Source organism: Paramormyrops kingsleyae, unplaced genomic scaffold (assembly GCF_048594095.1).
Source record: "Paramormyrops kingsleyae isolate MSU_618 unplaced genomic scaffold, PKINGS_0.4 ups26, whole genome shotgun sequence".
Lineage (NCBI taxonomy): Eukaryota > Metazoa > Chordata > Actinopteri > Osteoglossiformes > Mormyridae > Paramormyrops > Paramormyrops kingsleyae.
The window spans coordinates 1,721,103-1,737,383 of record NW_027325964.1 but is presented as its reverse complement, the minus strand read 5'-3'; the positions used below and the strand labels follow the sequence as shown (position 1 = coordinate 1,737,383).

The window sequence follows — 16,281 nt, the reverse complement described above, 5'->3', positions numbered from 1 at the left end:
GCATGCCAAATTTCAGACCCCTGGCTCGTAGGCTTCAGCCGTGACGGACCCCCCAAGTCCTTTATGAGGCCTTTAGCTCCCTTAAACTAGACATTTAAAATTACACCAGACAAGTTCTCTAAGGCGTGGGCTCATGAAATTTTGCAAACTCCCTCATACATAGATCTAGTTGACGCATGCCAAATTTCAGACCCCTGGCTCGTAGGCTTCAGCCGTGACGGACCCCCCAAGTCCTTTATGAGGCCTTTAGCTCCCTTAAACTAGACATTTAAAATTACACCAGACAAGTTCTCTAAGGCGTGGGCTCATGAAATTTTGCAAACTCCCTCATACATAGATCTAGCTGACGCATGCCAAATTTCAGACCCCTGGCTCGTAGGCTTCAGCCGTGACGGACCCCCCAAGTCCTTTATGAGGCCTTTAGCTCCCTTAAACTAGACATTTGAAATTACACCAGACAAGTTCTCTAAGGCGTGGGCTCATGAAATTTTGCAAACTCCCTCATACATACATCTAGTTGACGCATGCCAAATTTCAGACCCCTGGCTCGTAGGCTTCAGCCGTGACGGACCCCCCTAGTCCTTTATGAGGCCTTTAGCTCCCTTAAATTAGACATTTAAAATTACACCAGACAAGTTCTCTAAGGCGTGGGCTCATGAAATTTTGCAAACTCCCTCATACATACATCTAGTTGACGCATGCCAAATTTCAGACCCCTGGCTCGTAGGCTTCAGCCGTGACGGACCCCCCAAGTCCTTTATGAGGCCTTTAGCTCCCTTAAACTAGACATTTGAAATTACACCAGACAAGTTCTCTAAGGCGTGGGCTCATGAAATTTTGCAAACTCCCTCATACATAGATCTAGTTGACGCATGCCAAATTTCAGACCCCTGGCTCGTAGGCTTCAGCCGTGACGGACCCCCCTAGTCCTTTATGAGGCCTTTAGCTCCCTTAAATTAGACATTTAAAATTACACCAGACAAGTTCTCTAAGGCGTGGGCTCATGAAATTTTGCAAACTCCCTCATACATACATCTAGTTGACGCATGCCAAATTTCAGACCCCTGGCTCGTAGGCTTCAGCCGTGACGGACCCCCCAAGTCCTTTATGAGGCCTTTAGCTCCCTTAGACATTTAAAATTACACAAGACAAGTTCTCTAAGGCGTGGGCTCATGAAATTTTGCAAACTCCCTCATACATAGATCTAGTTGACGCATGCCAAATTTCAGACCCCTGGCTCGTAGGCTTCAGCCGTGACGGACCCCCCAAGTCCTTTATGAGGCCTTTAGCTCCCTTAGACATTTAAAATTACACAAGACAAGTTCTCTAAGGCGTGGGCTCATGAAATTTTGCAAACTCCCTCATACATACATCTAGTTGACGCATGCCAAATTTCAGACCCCTGGCTCGTAGGCTTCAGCCGTGACGGACCCCCCAAGTCCTTTATGAGGCCTTTAGCTCCCTTAAACTAGACATTTAAAATTACACCAGACAAGTTCTCTAAGGCGTGGGCTCATGAAATTTTGCAAACTCCCTCATACATAGATCTAGTTGACGCATGCCAAATTTCAGACCCCTGGCTCGTAGGCTTCAGCCGTGACGGACCCCCCAAGTCCTTTATGAGGCCTTTAGCTCCCTTAAACTAGACATTTAAAATTACACCAGACAAGTTCTCTAAGGCGTGGGCTCATGAAATTTTGCAAACTCCCTCATACGTAGATCTAGTTGACGCATGCCAAATTTCAGACCCCTGGCTCGTAGGCTTCAGCCGTGACGGACCCCCCAAGTCCTTTATGAGGCCTTTAGCTCCCTTAAATTAGACATTTGAAATTACACCAGACAAGTTCTCTAAGGCGTGGGCTCATGAAATTTTGCAAACTCCCTCATACATAGATCTAGTTGACGCATGCCAAATTTCAGACCCCTGGCTCGTAGGCCTCAGCCGTGACGGACCCCCAAGTCCTTTATGAGGCCTTTAGCTCCCTTAAACTAGACATTTAAAATTACACCAGACAAGTTCTCTAAGGCGTGGGCTCATGAAATTTTGCAAACTCCCTCATACATAGATCTAGTTGACGCATGCCAAATTTCAGACCCCTGGCTCGTAGGCTTCAGCCGTGACGGACCCCCCAAGTCCTTTATGAGGCCTTTAGCTCCCTTAAATTAGACATTTGAAATTACACCAGACAAGTTCTCTAAGGCGTGGGCTCATGAAATTTTGCAAACTCCCTCATACATAGATCTAGTTGACGCATGCCAAATTTCAGACCCCTGGCTCGTAGGCTTCAGCCGTGACGGACCCCCCAAGTCCTTTATGAGGCCTTTAGCTCCCTTAGACATTTAAAATTACACAAGACAAGTTCTCTAAGGCGTGGGCTCATGAAATTTTGCAAACTCCCTCATACATAGATCTAGTTGACGCATGCCAAATTTCAGACCCCTGGCTCGTAGGCTTCAGCCGTGACGGACCCCCCAAGTCCTTTATGAGGCCTTTAGCTCCCTTAGACATTTAAAATTACACAAGACAAGTTCTCTAAGGCGTGGGCTCATGAAATTTTGCAAACTCCCTCATACATAGATCTAGTTGATGCATGCCAAATTTCAGACCCCTGGCTCGTAGGCTTCAGCCGTGACGGACCCCCCAAGTCCTTTATGAGGCCTTTAGCTCCCTTAGACATTTAAAATTACACAAGAAAAGTTCTCTAAGGCGTGGGCTCATGAAATTTTGCAAACTCCCTCATACATAGATCTAGTTGACGCATGCCAAATTTCAGACCCCTGGCTCGTAGGCTTCAGCCGTGACGGACCCCCCAAGTCCTTTATGAGGCCTTTAGCTCCCTTAAATTAGACATTTAAAATTACACCAGACAAGTTCTCTAAGGCGTGGGCTCATGAAATTTTGGAAACTCCCTCATACATAGATCTAGTTGACGCATGCCAAATTTCAGACCCCTGGCTCGTAGGCTTCAGCCGTGACGGACCCCCCTAGTCCTTTATGAGGCCTTTAGCTCCCTTAAATTAGACATTTAAAATTACACCAGACAAGTTCTCTAAGGCGTGGGCTCATGAAATTTTGCAAACTCCCTCATACATACATCTAGTTGACGCATGCCAAATTTCAGACCCCTGGCTCGTAGGCTTCAGCCGTGACGGACCCCCCAAGTCCTTTATGAGGCCTTTAGCTCCCTTAAACTAGACATTTGAAATTACACCAGACAAGTTCTCTAAGGCGTGGGCTCATGAAATTTTGCAAACTCCCTCATACATAGATCTAGTTGACGCATGCCAAATTTCAGACCCCTGGCTCGTAGGCTTCAGCCGTGACGGACCCCCCAAGTCCTTTATGAGGCCTTTAGCTCCCTTAGACATTTAAAATTACACAAGACAAGTTCTCTAAGGCGTGGGCTCATGAAATTTTGCAAACTCCCTCATACATAGATCTAGTTGACGCATGCCAAATTTCAGACCCCTGGCTCGTAGGCTTCAGCCGTGACGGACCCCCCAAGTCCTTTATGAGGCCTTTAGCTCCCTTAGACATTTAAAATTACACAAGACAAGTTCTCTAAGGCGTGGGCTCATGAAATTTTGCAAACTCCCTCATACATAGATCTAGTTGACGCATGCCAAATTTCAGACCCCTGGCTCGTAGGCTTCAGCCGTGACGGACCCCCCAAGTCCTTTATGAGGCCTTTAGCTCCCTTAAACTAGACATTTAAAATTACACCAGACAAGTTCTCTAAGGCGTGGGCTCATGAAATTTTGCAAACTCCCTCATACATAGATCTAGTTGACGCATGCCAAATTTCAGACCCCTGGCTCGTAGGCTTCAGCCGTGACGGACCCCCCAAGTCCTTTATGAGGCCTTTAGCTCCCTTAAACTAGACATTTAAAATTACACCAGACAAGTTCTCTAAGGCGTGGGCTCATGAAATTTTGCAAACTCCCTCATACATAGATCTAGCTGACGCATGCCAAATTTCAGACCCCTGGCTCGTAGGCTTCAGCCGTGACGGACCCCCCAAGTCCTTTATGAGGCCTTTAGCTCCCTTAAACTAGACATTTGAAATTACACCAGACAAGTTCTCTAAGGCGTGGGCTCATGAAATTTTGCAAACTCCCTCATACATACATCTAGTTGACGCATGCCAAATTTCAGACCCCTGGCTCGTAGGCTTCAGCCGTGACGGACCCCCCTAGTCCTTTATGAGGCCTTTAGCTCCCTTAAATTAGACATTTAAAATTACACCAGACAAGTTCTCTAAGGCGTGGGCTCATGAAATTTTGCAAACTCCCTCATACATACATCTAGTTGACGCATGCCAAATTTCAGACCCCTGGCTCGTAGGCTTCAGCCGTGACGGACCCCCCAAGTCCTTTATGAGGCCTTTAGCTCCCTTAAACTAGACATTTGAAATTACACCAGACAAGTTCTCTAAGGCGTGGGCTCATGAAATTTTGCAAACTCCCTCATACATAGATCTAGTTGACGCATGCCAAATTTCAGACCCCTGGCTCGTAGGCTTCAGCCGTGACGGACCCCCCTAGTCCTTTATGAGGCCTTTAGCTCCCTTAGACATTTAAAATTACACAAGACAAGTTCTCTAAGGCGTGGGCTCATGAAATTTTGCAAACTCCCTCATACATAGATCTAGTTGATGCATGCCAAATTTCAGACCCCTGGCTCGTAGGCTTCAGCCGTGACGGACCCCCCAAGTCCTTTATGAGGCCTTTAGCTCCCTTAGACATTTAAAATTACACAAGAAAAGTTCTCTAAGGCGTGGGCTCATGAAATTTTGCAAACTCCCTCATACATAGATCTAGTTGACGCATGCCAAATTTCAGACCCCTGGCTCGTAGGCTTCAGCCGTGACGGACCCCCCAAGTCCTTTATGAGGCCTTTAGCTCCCTTAAATTAGACATTTAAAATTACACCAGACAAGTTCTCTAAGGCGTGGGCTCATGAAATTTTGGAAACTCCCTCATACATAGATCTAGTTGACGCATGCCAAATTTCAGACCCCTGGCTCGTAGGCTTCAGCCGTGACGGACCCCCCTAGTCCTTTATGAGGCCTTTAGCTCCCTTAAATTAGACATTTAAAATTACACCAGACAAGTTCTCTAAGGCGTGGGCTCATGAAATTTTGCAAACTCCCTCATACATACATCTAGTTGACGCATGCCAAATTTCAGACCCCTGGCTCGTAGGCTTCAGCCGTGACGGACCCCCCAAGTCCTTTATGAGGCCTTTAGCTCCCTTAAACTAGACATTTGAAATTACACCAGACAAGTTCTCTAAGGCGTGGGCTCATGAAATTTTGCAAACTCCCTCATACATAGATCTAGTTGACGCATGCCAAATTTCAGACCCCTGGCTCGTAGGCTTCAGCCGTGACGGACCCCCCAAGTCCTTTATGAGGCCTTTAGCTCCCTTAGACATTTAAAATTACACAAGACAAGTTCTCTAAGGCGTGGGCTCATGAAATTTTGCAAACTCCCTCATACATAGATCTAGTTGACGCATGCCAAATTTCAGACCCCTGGCTCGTAGGCTTCAGCCGTGACGGACCCCCCAAGTCCTTTATGAGGCCTTTAGCTCCCTTAGACATTTAAAATTACACAAGACAAGTTCTCTAAGGCGTGGGCTCATGAAATTTTGCAAACTCCCTCATACATAGATCTAGTTGACGCATGCCAAATTTCAGACCCCTGGCTCGTAGGCTTCAGCCGTGACGGACCCCCCAAGTCCTTTATGAGGCCTTTAGCTCCCTTAAACTAGACATTTAAAATTACACCAGACAAGTTCTCTAAGGCGTGGGCTCATGAAATTTTGCAAACTCCCTCATACATAGATCTAGTTGACGCATGCCAAATTTCAGACCCCTGGCTCGTAGGCTTCAGCCGTGACGGACCCCCCAAGTCCTTTATGAGGCCTTTAGCTCCCTTAAACTAGACATTTAAAATTACACCAGACAAGTTCTCTAAGGCGTGGGCTCATGAAATTTTGCAAACTCCCTCATACATAGATCTAGCTGACGCATGCCAAATTTCAGACCCCTGGCTCGTAGGCTTCAGCCGTGACGGACCCCCCAAGTCCTTTATGAGGCCTTTAGCTCCCTTAAATTAGACATTTGAAATTACACCAGACAAGTTCTCTAAGGCGTGGGCTCATGAAATTTTGCAAACTCCCTCATACATAGATCTAGTTGACGCATGCCAAATTTCAGACCCCTGGCTCGTAGGCTTCAGCCGTGACGGACCCCCCAAGTCCTTTATGAGGCCTTTAGCTCCCTTAAATTAGACATTTAAAATTACACCAGACAAGTTCTCTAAGGCGTGGGCTCATGAAATTTTGGAAACTCCCTCATACATACATCTAGTTGACGCATGCCAAATTTCAGACCCCTGGCTCGTAGGCTTCAGCCGTGACGGACCCCCCAAGTCCTTTATGAGGCCTTTAGCTCCCTTAAACTAGACATTTAAAATTACACCAGACAAGTTCTCTAAGGCGTGGGCTCATGAAATTTTGCAAACTCCCTCATACGTAGATCTAGTTGACGCATGCCAAATTTCAGACCCCTGGCTCGTAGGCTTCAGCCGTGACGGACCCCCCAAGTCCTTTATGAGGCCTTTAGCTCCCTTAAATTAGACATTTGAAATTACACCAGACAAGTTCTCTAAGGCGTGGGCTCATGAAATTTTGCAAACTCCCTCATACATAGATCTAGTTGACGCATGCCAAATTTCAGACCCCTGGCTCGTAGGGTCAGGCTGGAGGTGGTGCTGAGCAAGGCATTCGCAGTAAGGGACAGCCATTACGCTTAAACCCCTTACCCCCAGCCCTAACCATAAAAAACCCTTACCTCTTCCCTAGTCATAATACCCCCTTCCCTAACACTGAAACCCCCTTCCCTAACCCTAAAACCCCCTTCCCTAACGCTGAAACCCCCTTCCCTAACCATAAAACCCCCTTCCCTAACCCTAAAACCCCCTTCCCTAACCCTAAAACCCCCTTCCCTAACCATAAGACCCTCTTCCCTAACCATTAGACCCTCTGCCCTGACCACATACTCTAACCCAAACCCTGAAATCAGTAATTGGACCTAGCAAATCAGGCTAGGCCTTGCGTAACTATCAAATCCATAACTTGACATTAGCAAATCTGGGCAGCCTTTGCATAACTATCAAATACATCAGTTAGACCTAGCAAATCTGGCTAGGCTTAGCGTAACCAACAAACAGCTTAGGCAGGAGTGCGGGAAAGGGACTGGGACGCACTTAGCCCCGTCGCATTCTCAAGTTAGCGTGTTAGCATTTAGCATGTCTTGGCATGCTCAGATCTTGATATACACCTTCTGCAGGTGCGCAATCCGCCGTCGTCTCAAGAGTTAGCGTGTTAGCATGCTAGCGTTTAGCATGTCTTAGCATGCCCGGATCGGGCCCGAACTTTGGATCTACACGTTCTGCGCGTCCTGGGCGCGCAATCTGCTCTTATCGCAAAAGTTAGCATGTTAGCATTGTTAGCATCCAAACCGGAAGTGGGCGTATCTCCACCTGGGAACGTCGTAGACACCCGCAACAAAGTTCCTCAGATCCCTCTCCACCAGTAGAGGCCACCTGCACCAATCAAATCAAAGCCCGCCTACATGGAAAAAAAGTTACGACGTTTTTTCGCAATATCTCGCAAACGGAGCGAGATACGGCCTTCCTTCGCACGCGTGGCGCCTGTGCGCCAGGCCACGCCCAGCCACGCCCCCTGCACCGGCCGGGGGGCGGGGCCAGGGGGGGTGCAGCCACGCCCATTGCACCCCCCTCTCGCGATACCCTAACCCTAACCCTAACCCTAACCCTAACCCTAACCCTAACCCAAACCCTGAAATCAGTAATTGGACCTAGCAAATCAGGCTAGGCCTTGCGTAACTATCAAATCCATAACTTGACATTAGCAAATCTGGGCAGCCTTTGCATAACTATCAAATACATCAGTTAGACCTAGCAAATCTGGCTAGGCTTAGCGTAACCAACAAACAGCTTAGGCAGGAGTGCGGGAAAGGGACTGGGACGCACTTAGCCCCGTCGCATTCTCAAGTTAGCGTGTTAGCATTTAGCATGTCTTGGCATGCTCAGATCTTGATATACACCTTCTGCAGGTGCGCAATCCGCCGTCGTCTCAAGAGTTAGCGTGTTAGCATGCTAGCGTTTAGCATGTCTTAGCATGCCCGGATCGGGCCCGAACTTTGGATCTACACGTTCTGCGCGTCCTGGGCGCGCAATCTGCTCTTATCGCAAAAGTTAGCATGTTAGCATTGTTAGCATCCAAACCGGAAGTGGGCGTATCTCCACCTGGGAACGTCGTAGACACCCGCAACAAAGTTCCTCAGATCCCTCTCCACCAGTAGAGGCCACCTGCACCAATCAAATCAAAGCCCGCCTACATGGAAAAAAAGTTACGACGTTTTTTCGCAATATCTCGCAAACGGAGCGAGATACGGCCTTCCTTCGCACGCGTGGCGCCTGTGCGCCAGGCCACGCCCAGCCACGCCCCCTGCACCGGCCGGGGGGCGGGGCCAGGGGGGGTGCAGCCACGCCCATTGCACCCCCCTCTCGCGATACCCTAACCCTAACCCTAACCCTAACCCTAACCCTAACCCTAACCCTAAAACCCCCTTCCCTAACACTGAAACCCCCTTCCCTAACCCTAAAACCCCCTTCCCTAACGCTGAAACCCCCTTCCCTAACCCTAAAACCCCCTTCCCTAACGCTGAAACCCCCTTCCCTAACGCTGAAACCCCCTTCCCTAACCCTAAAACCCCCTTCCCTAACCCTAAAACCCCCTTCCCTAATCCTAAAACCCCCTTCCCTAACGCTGAAACCACCTTCCCTAACCATAAGACCCTCTTCCCTAACCATTAGACCCTCTGCCCTGACCACATACTCTAACCCAAACCCTGAAATCAGTAATTGGACCTAGCAAATCAGGCTAGGCCTTGCGTAACTATCAAATCCATAACTTGACATTAGCAAATCTGGGCAGCCTTTGCATAACTATCAAATACATCAAATAGACCTAGCAAATCTGGCTAGGCCTTGCGTAACTATCAAATCCATAACTTGACATTAGCAAATCTGGGCAGCCTTTGCATAACTATCAAATACATCAATTAGACCTAGCAAATCTGGCTAGGCCTTGCGTAACTATCAAATCCATAACTTGACATTAGCAAATCTGGGCAGCCTTTGCATAACTATCAAATACATCAATTAGACCTAGCAAATCTGGCTAGGCCTTGCGTAACTATCAAATCCATAACTTGACATTAGCAAATCTGGGCAGCCTTTGCATAACTATCAAATACATCAATTAGACCTAGCAAATCTGGCTAGGCCTTGCGTAACTATCAAATCCATAACTTGACATTAGCAAATCTGGGCAGCCTTTGCATAACTATCAAATACATCAATTAGACCTAGCAAATCTGGCTAGGCCTTGCGTAACTATCAAATCCATAACTTGACATTAGCAAATCTGGGCAGCCTTTGCATAACTATCAAATACATCAATTAGACCTAGCAAATCTGGCTAGGCCTTGCGTAACTATCAAATCCATAACTTGACATTAGCAAATCTGGGCAGCCTTTGCATAACTATCAAATACATCAATTAGACCTAGCAAATCTGGCTAGGCCTTGCGTAACTATCAAATCCATAACTTGACATTAGCAAATCTGGGCAGCCTTTGCATAACTATCAAATACATCAATTAGACCTAGCAAATCTGGCTAGGCCTTGCGTAACTATCAAATCCATAACTTGACATTAGCAAATCTGGGCAGCCTTTGCATAACTATCAAATACATCAATTAGACCTAGCAAATCTGGCTAGGCCTTGCGTAACTATCAAATCCATAACTTGACATTAGCAAATCTGGGCAGCCTTTGCATAACTATCAAATACATCAATTAGACCTAGCAAATCTGGCTAGGCCTTGCGTAACTATCAAATCCATAACTTGACATTAGCAAATCTGGGCAGCCTTTGCATAACTATCAAATACATCAATTAGACCTAGCAAATCTGGCTAGGCCTTGCGTAACTATCAAATCCATAACTTGACATTAGCAAATCTGGGCAGCCTTTGCATAACTATCAAATACATCAATTAGACCTAGCAAATCTGGCTAGGCCTTGCGTAACTATCAAATCCATAACTTGACATTAGCAAATCTGGGCAGCCTTTGCATAACTATCAAATACATCAATTAGACCTAGCAAATCTGGCTAGGCCTTGCGTAACTATCAAATCCATAACTTGACATTAGCAAATCTGGGCAGCCTTTGCATAACTATCAAATACATCAATTAGACCTAGCAAATCTGGCTAGGCCTTGCGTAACTATCAAATCCATAACTTGACATTAGCAAATCTGGGCAGCCTTTGCATAACTATCAAATACATCAATTAGACCTAGCAAATCTGGCTAGGCTTAGCGTAACCAACAAACAGCTTAGGCAGGAGTGCGGGAAAGGGACTGGGACGCACTTAGCCCCGACGCTCGAGCGCCACCCGGAGGCCACTTGGAGAACGCAGCGACTTGGAGACCGGGCACTTGCAGATTCTGAACCGGCACTGCCTGGGAGACGCGTGTACCAAATTCCAAGTCTCTGGAGCCGACGGTGCCTCAGAAATTAAACTGAGAATTAAAGTTGAGAACCAGAGATGCAGCAACACATGTGTTGCTGGGACTCTGATATGGGGAAAAAGGAGCTCGGCCTTGTCAAATGCTCATAACTTTTAACTGGAATGACTGACAAGCATGAAACTTGGAATACTCCCTCATACATAGATCTAGTTGACGCATGCCAAATTTCAGACCCCTGGCTCGTAGGCTTCAGCCGTGACGGACCCCCCAAGTCCTTTATGAGGCCTTTAGCTCCCTTAAATTAGACATTTGAAATTACACCAGACAAGTTCTCTAAGGCGTGGGCTCATGAAATTTTGCAAACTCCCTCATACATACATCTAGTTGACGCATGCCAAATTTCAGACCCCTGGCTCGTAGGCTTCAGCCGTGACGGACCCCCCTAGTCCTTTATGAGGCCTTTAGCTCCCTTAAATTAGACATTTAAAATTACACCAGACAAGTTCTCTAAGGCGTGGGCTCATGAAATTTTGCAAACTCCCTCATACATACATCTAGTTGACGCATGCCAAATTTCAGACCCCTGGCTCGTAGGCTTCAGCCGTGACGGACCCCCCAAGTCCTTTATGAGGCCTTTAGCTCCCTTAAACTAGACATTTAAAATTACACCAGACAAGTTCTCTAAGGCGTGGGCTCATGAAATTTTGCATACTCCCTCATACATAGATCTAGTTGACGCATGCCAAATTTCAGACCCCTGGCTCGTAGGGTCAGGCTAGAGGTGGTGCTGACCAAGGCATTCGCAGTAAGGGACAGCCATTACGCTAAAACCCCTTACCCCCTTCCCGAACCCTAAGACCCCCCTTCCCCAACCATACGAGTGTTTAATGAACCCATCAGTTAAAAAGTATGCCTACCATAACCCCATGCACAGTGACTTGTGGAGGACATGACAAGGGAAAACTGAGACATTAATTAAACAAAGGCCTTTTATTTGCCTGTTCCTATGTAAACTTCAAAGCTTAAGTGCAAAGCAACAAATAAAACAGCTGTGACAAAAATATAAATAAAATAAATAGAAATATAAATACTTAATAGAGGAGATATAAAACAGGGAAGAAAGATGGCCTTTCAGAGAGGCATCCTTCCTCCTTATGTAGGGACTGATGATCTGAAATGTAGACAAGCAGAGAGAAAAAAAAAAAAAAAAAAAAGCATATGAGCAACAGCAAGCACAACAGTAAAGTATTAGTAACAACCACCATCTTAAATGTTTTAAATGTTCAGTGAAGGTGGCTTACTGTTGCATTTGCTTCAATAAGCCTCGGACGTTATCAATCGTCAGTCGGAGGTCTTTGCAGTGCTGGAGGAGGGTGGGAGACCGGGACAAGACTCTGTTGATCTGAAAGAGACAGTATTCCATTTCAGTCATGCGTGATACATCGGTGGCAGTAACTGATATGATACCAAATAGCATACTAACCGTGTCTGTTCTTATTGGCCGTTCCTGCCAATGGTCCCTGAATTGCTGCCGAAGCATATCCTTCAGGGTCTCAGGATACGTTATCTTGCGTCGGACGAGTGCCTTCTGTGATTTTAAAGAAATGACATTACTTTGATCACTGCACATTATCACAGAGAAATTACCCAAAACATGTTTGAAAAGTTAAAAAAAATAAAATAAAAAAAAAAAAGACGCCTTGGCATTACCCGAGCAAACGGCACTGCTTTTGGCAGAGGACTTGGGACCTGTCAAAGAGATGTGTTCAGTTTGACATGTACACACACACACACACACACACACGTTATTAATGCTTCAATTACCAAAATTAACCGGTTAAACTTACTTCAAACTCCGACTCCTCCAGCTGCTGCTGCTGCTGCTGCTCCTCCTCCTCCTCCTCCTGCTCCAGCTGCTGGAGGACAACCACCACCTTACACGATGGCTGCGTGCCATGTGCCCCCAGGTCTCCCTCCACCTGGGCAGTGCCACCTGTTGGAAGATATGTTGTTTTAGCCTCACCATAGCTGTTCCCTTGCTGAAGTGATTGACGTGTCTTCCACCACAGGTCGTTTCCACCTTCTGTGGAACATATTAGGGGTAGCAACTGCACCCGGCTGGACTCACCCTGACTACATGTGGCGCCACTGGGGCCTTCCCCGGAGAGCTGGACCGCTGTGGTGACCACCTCATCTGAGGAGGAGGAGGTGGTGACGAGCACAGGAGCTGATCGTCGCCGTCTGCAGCTGAGGGATGGCATGTCGCCCTCCTCGCTCCGAGACTGCCGACCGCCAGAATGCTGCGAACGTGACCAGGATCCCGACCCCTGAGGCACAGAGGAGCTTTGCCTTTTCAGCTTGGCCACCTCCTTCTCCAGGCGTCGGAGCCGCCGTTTCAGCCGTGCCATCTCATCCTCCCTCTGCTTGCGTGCGCCTCTCAAGTCGTGCAACGACCTTCGTGCCGCCGCCTTCTTGGCGATCGCAATCTGGGTTTTGGGCAGGAGGTAATCGTGTGAGATTCTTTAAGATGAACTGCAGCATAGATTTCCTATACAGATACAATTAAATGGAATGGGATGCAATACCAGCCGCTTCAGCTCGTCGCCGTCCAGCGAGTGCCGCAGCTTCAGGTGGCGGTCAATTCGGCTGAGGTTTGTCGCCGGGCAGAGGGGCACGGGGCAATCTATCGGCCCGGCAAATCTGCCCGACGACAAGGAGTTCAGCAGCCTCCTCTCCGCGTTGCTGTCCACCTTGTGCACGGCACGGAGGTGGACCGAAACGTTCTTGTAGACAGCCCGGCAAAGCGGGCAGGCCTGGGGCTTGCGGGGCATGATGGAAAAACACAAAAACAGTACCTGAAATGAAGAAGAAATTTCAAAATTATTAACCATCTAGAAAGAGGCACATTTGATTACATATGGTTCAGAGTCCATTGCTCTACCCATCTAGTGGTACCAAGTACTTAATTATTCAACCATTTAATTTCAATTATAGGTTAAATGGGAGCATAAACCCATTGGTGGAAGAACTGGCGCACCTTGTGGTCACGCACGTATAGGAAGAGGTTGACGTAACCGGTAGGCAACCAAGCATTAACTTCAAAGCCACATATGCACAATCGACTGTTGATTTAAGTTTGTCTAAACATGCAATTAAACAGCGATATACATTGTAACAGCAGCGCTCGTTTCAAACCGGCAGATTACGTTTATCCGAGCAACGCCACGCGGCAAATGGTGGCTCTTGAGTAGCACACACCCGAAATGGCGATTCTACCCCCAACAAACTGCGGCCACGGCGAGTGTTGCGTCAGCTTACAAAGACCAATTAGACAGCCGTATGCATTTCAGAAGCGGCAGATTAATTATATGTCTAGACAAACGCAAAACAGACATATACATTGTAACAGCAGCGTTCGTATCAAAGCGGCAGATTAATTAATTCCCCGTTTAGACAAACGCAAAACAGCCATATACATTGTAACAGCAGCGTTCGTATCAAAGCGGCAGATTAATTAATTCCCCGTTTAGACAAACGCAAAACAGCCATATACATTGTAACAGCAGCGTTCGTATCAAAGCGGCAGATTAATTAATTCCCCGTTTAGACAAACGCAAAACAGCCATATACATTGTAACAGCAGCGTTCGTATCAAAGCGGCAGATTACGTGTATCCGAGCAACGCCACGCGGCAAATGGTGGCTCTTGAGTAGCACACACCCGAAATGGCGATTCTACCCCCAACAAACTGCGGCCACGGCGAGTGTTGCGTCAGCTTACAAAGACCAATTAGACAGCCGTATGCATTTCAGAAGCGGCAGATTAATTATATGTCTAGACAAACGCAAAACAGACATATACATTGTAACAGCAGCGTTCGTATCAAAGCGGCAGATTAATTAATTCCCCGTTTAGACAAACGCAAAACAGCCATATACATTGTAACAGCAGCGTTCGTATCAAAGCGGCAGACTAAGTTTATCTAAACATGGAATTAAACTGCGATATGCTTTGTAAAACAGTTACTTTGAAATCTTAAGTAATGCATTGTCTAAAAAGCGTAAAGTACTTACGAAGTGCTGGGGGAAAACTTCAAATTGAAGATGTACCAATTCGGCTGCTTCTCTGCCCCGTCCCGAATAAACACTAATGAGGAAAGTTAGCTTGCTGCTCACTTATAGGCACGCCCCCGCCCGCGCGCCACCCCCCGTGAAAGAAAATGCTGGCGCAAAGCCCTGAAATACAATTTTGGGTGACTTTCAATGGATACCTCGAGAGAAGTCCCAGAAACCCCTATATATGGCCACGAAGGGCAGAATGTCCTCTTTCACATGCATTTCCAATTATCCTTTTAAGTCGCTCCTACGTCGAGTTATACGCTAATTCATTATGTGGTATTGTCTTTGACCGTAATATAAATGTTTAAACTACATGATGTCTAAGTATGTGGACCGATAATATCCAGACTAGGCAAATCTGTAGTAAGTGTTATACTTGAAATAATTTCAAATTTCAAATTCTAATTAAAGTTCGCGCGCTACTCACTACCCCCACCAAACACCCCCCCCCCCCCCCCTCCCCACCCAGTGAAAGAAAATGCTGACGCAATGCCCTAAATTGCAATTTTCGGTGATTTTGCATAGATACGTGGGGAAAAGTCTGAGACCCATATATGTCCACTTTGGTATGCATTTCAAATTATCCTTTTAGGTCGCTCCTCCGTACAGTTATACGCTAAATGATTTTGTGTACCCTAACCCCCGTCATATAAATGTTTGACCTCCGTAATGTCTTCATGAAGCTCGAGGGGGCCCGCTGTATCGCGGATTTTTCTGTGGAACATATGTAATATATATGTCATTTTCTATCGCGGAAATCTGCGGTTGTATAGTGATCTTTTTTTTTTTTTTACATCCTGCCTGTATAGTGTACTTTGCAGCCTATTCATAACAAACCATGCGGTTTTCAGCAGACACAACGTGTGCTAGACAAAAATTCGGTAGAACAATATTATAATTTATAATAACTAACATATACGTAACATTTAAGCAATACACTAGTAAATAATAAAACACATCTGCTACATACAGGAATACGTAGCCATGCAGTCACGATTCAATGCGAAATGAACATACGCTTCTCATTTGTCACTACGCATATGCTAGACAAGAGTTATTTAGAACAATACGTATTATGAGTTATAACTATAACATGTTATAGTTATAATATAAATATATATATATATAAACATATTATTCTTATAAGTTATTCATATCCTTAGGTGGAGGACATTGCAGTTGATGATGAGCTCTTGTATGACTATGGGGTCAGGAGGAGGTCCTTTGCTGGCGAAGGACTGGACCTGAACTGGATGTGATACAGTAGATGTCCAGTAGATGGCACTCTTACATTATCAATGCATGCGTGTATGGATTTCACCAGTAAACGTTATAAAAGGTATTTCCAGGTCGTGACCAATCATGTATTTCAAAGACACCACACCTGTGTACACATCCAACACAATACATTGGTGTTACTTACTTTAGCCTGTTGGTTCATGGCGGACTAGTCCTAACCCTAAGAGTAATTTAACCATAGGTTCTCAAACTTAACCACCCCCTGATTCTAACCCTGATTCTAAG

The 16,281-nt window shown here is 46.3% G+C and overlaps 1 protein-coding gene across 3 annotated transcripts; it reads right to left on the bottom strand.

Moving 5' to 3' along the window:
• Nucleotides 1–11,678: 11,678 nt before the first annotated feature.
• On the bottom strand, nt 11,679–14,812 carry LOC140583907 (uncharacterized). Of its 3 annotated transcripts, none has more exons than XM_072707868.1 (7): nt 14,713–14,812; nt 13,225–13,494; nt 12,487–13,125; nt 12,350–12,388; nt 12,123–12,227; nt 11,941–12,041; nt 11,679–11,810 (listed from the first exon to the last, which is right to left on the bottom strand). In XM_072707868.1, exons 2-7 carry the CDS (start codon nt 13,468–13,470, stop codon nt 11,792–11,794), a joined length of 1,149 nt encoding a protein of 382 aa, XP_072563969.1. In that variant the 5' UTR covers nt 13,471–13,494; nt 14,713–14,812; the 3' UTR covers nt 11,679–11,791. The 3 variants fall into 3 exon arrangements, with proteins under 3 accessions (XP_072563969.1, XP_072563970.1, XP_072563968.1); XM_072707869.1 differs by lacking the exon at nt 14,713–14,812 and having other exon boundaries at nt 12,487–12,632; nt 12,768–13,125; nt 13,225–14,091; XM_072707867.1 differs by lacking the exon at nt 14,713–14,812 and having other exon boundaries at nt 13,225–14,091.
• Nucleotides 14,813–16,281: the final 1,469 nt, after the last annotated feature.

Excerpts from the sequence above, each read along its gene's own strand:
- LOC140583907 (XM_072707867.1), bottom strand. The coding sequence starts at position 13,530 with ATGGTTAATAATTTTGAAATTTCTTCTTCATTTCAGGTACTGTTTTTG. Across the intron at positions 12,389-12,486 it reads TGGAGGAGTCGGAGTTTGAA|GTCCCAAGTCCTCTGCCAAA; the intron begins GTAAGTTTAACC and ends TCTCTTTGACAG. Across the intron at positions 12,042-12,122 it reads GGCCAATAAGAACAGACACG|ATCAACAGAGTCTTGTCCCG; the intron begins GTTAGTATGCTA and ends TGTCTCTTTCAG.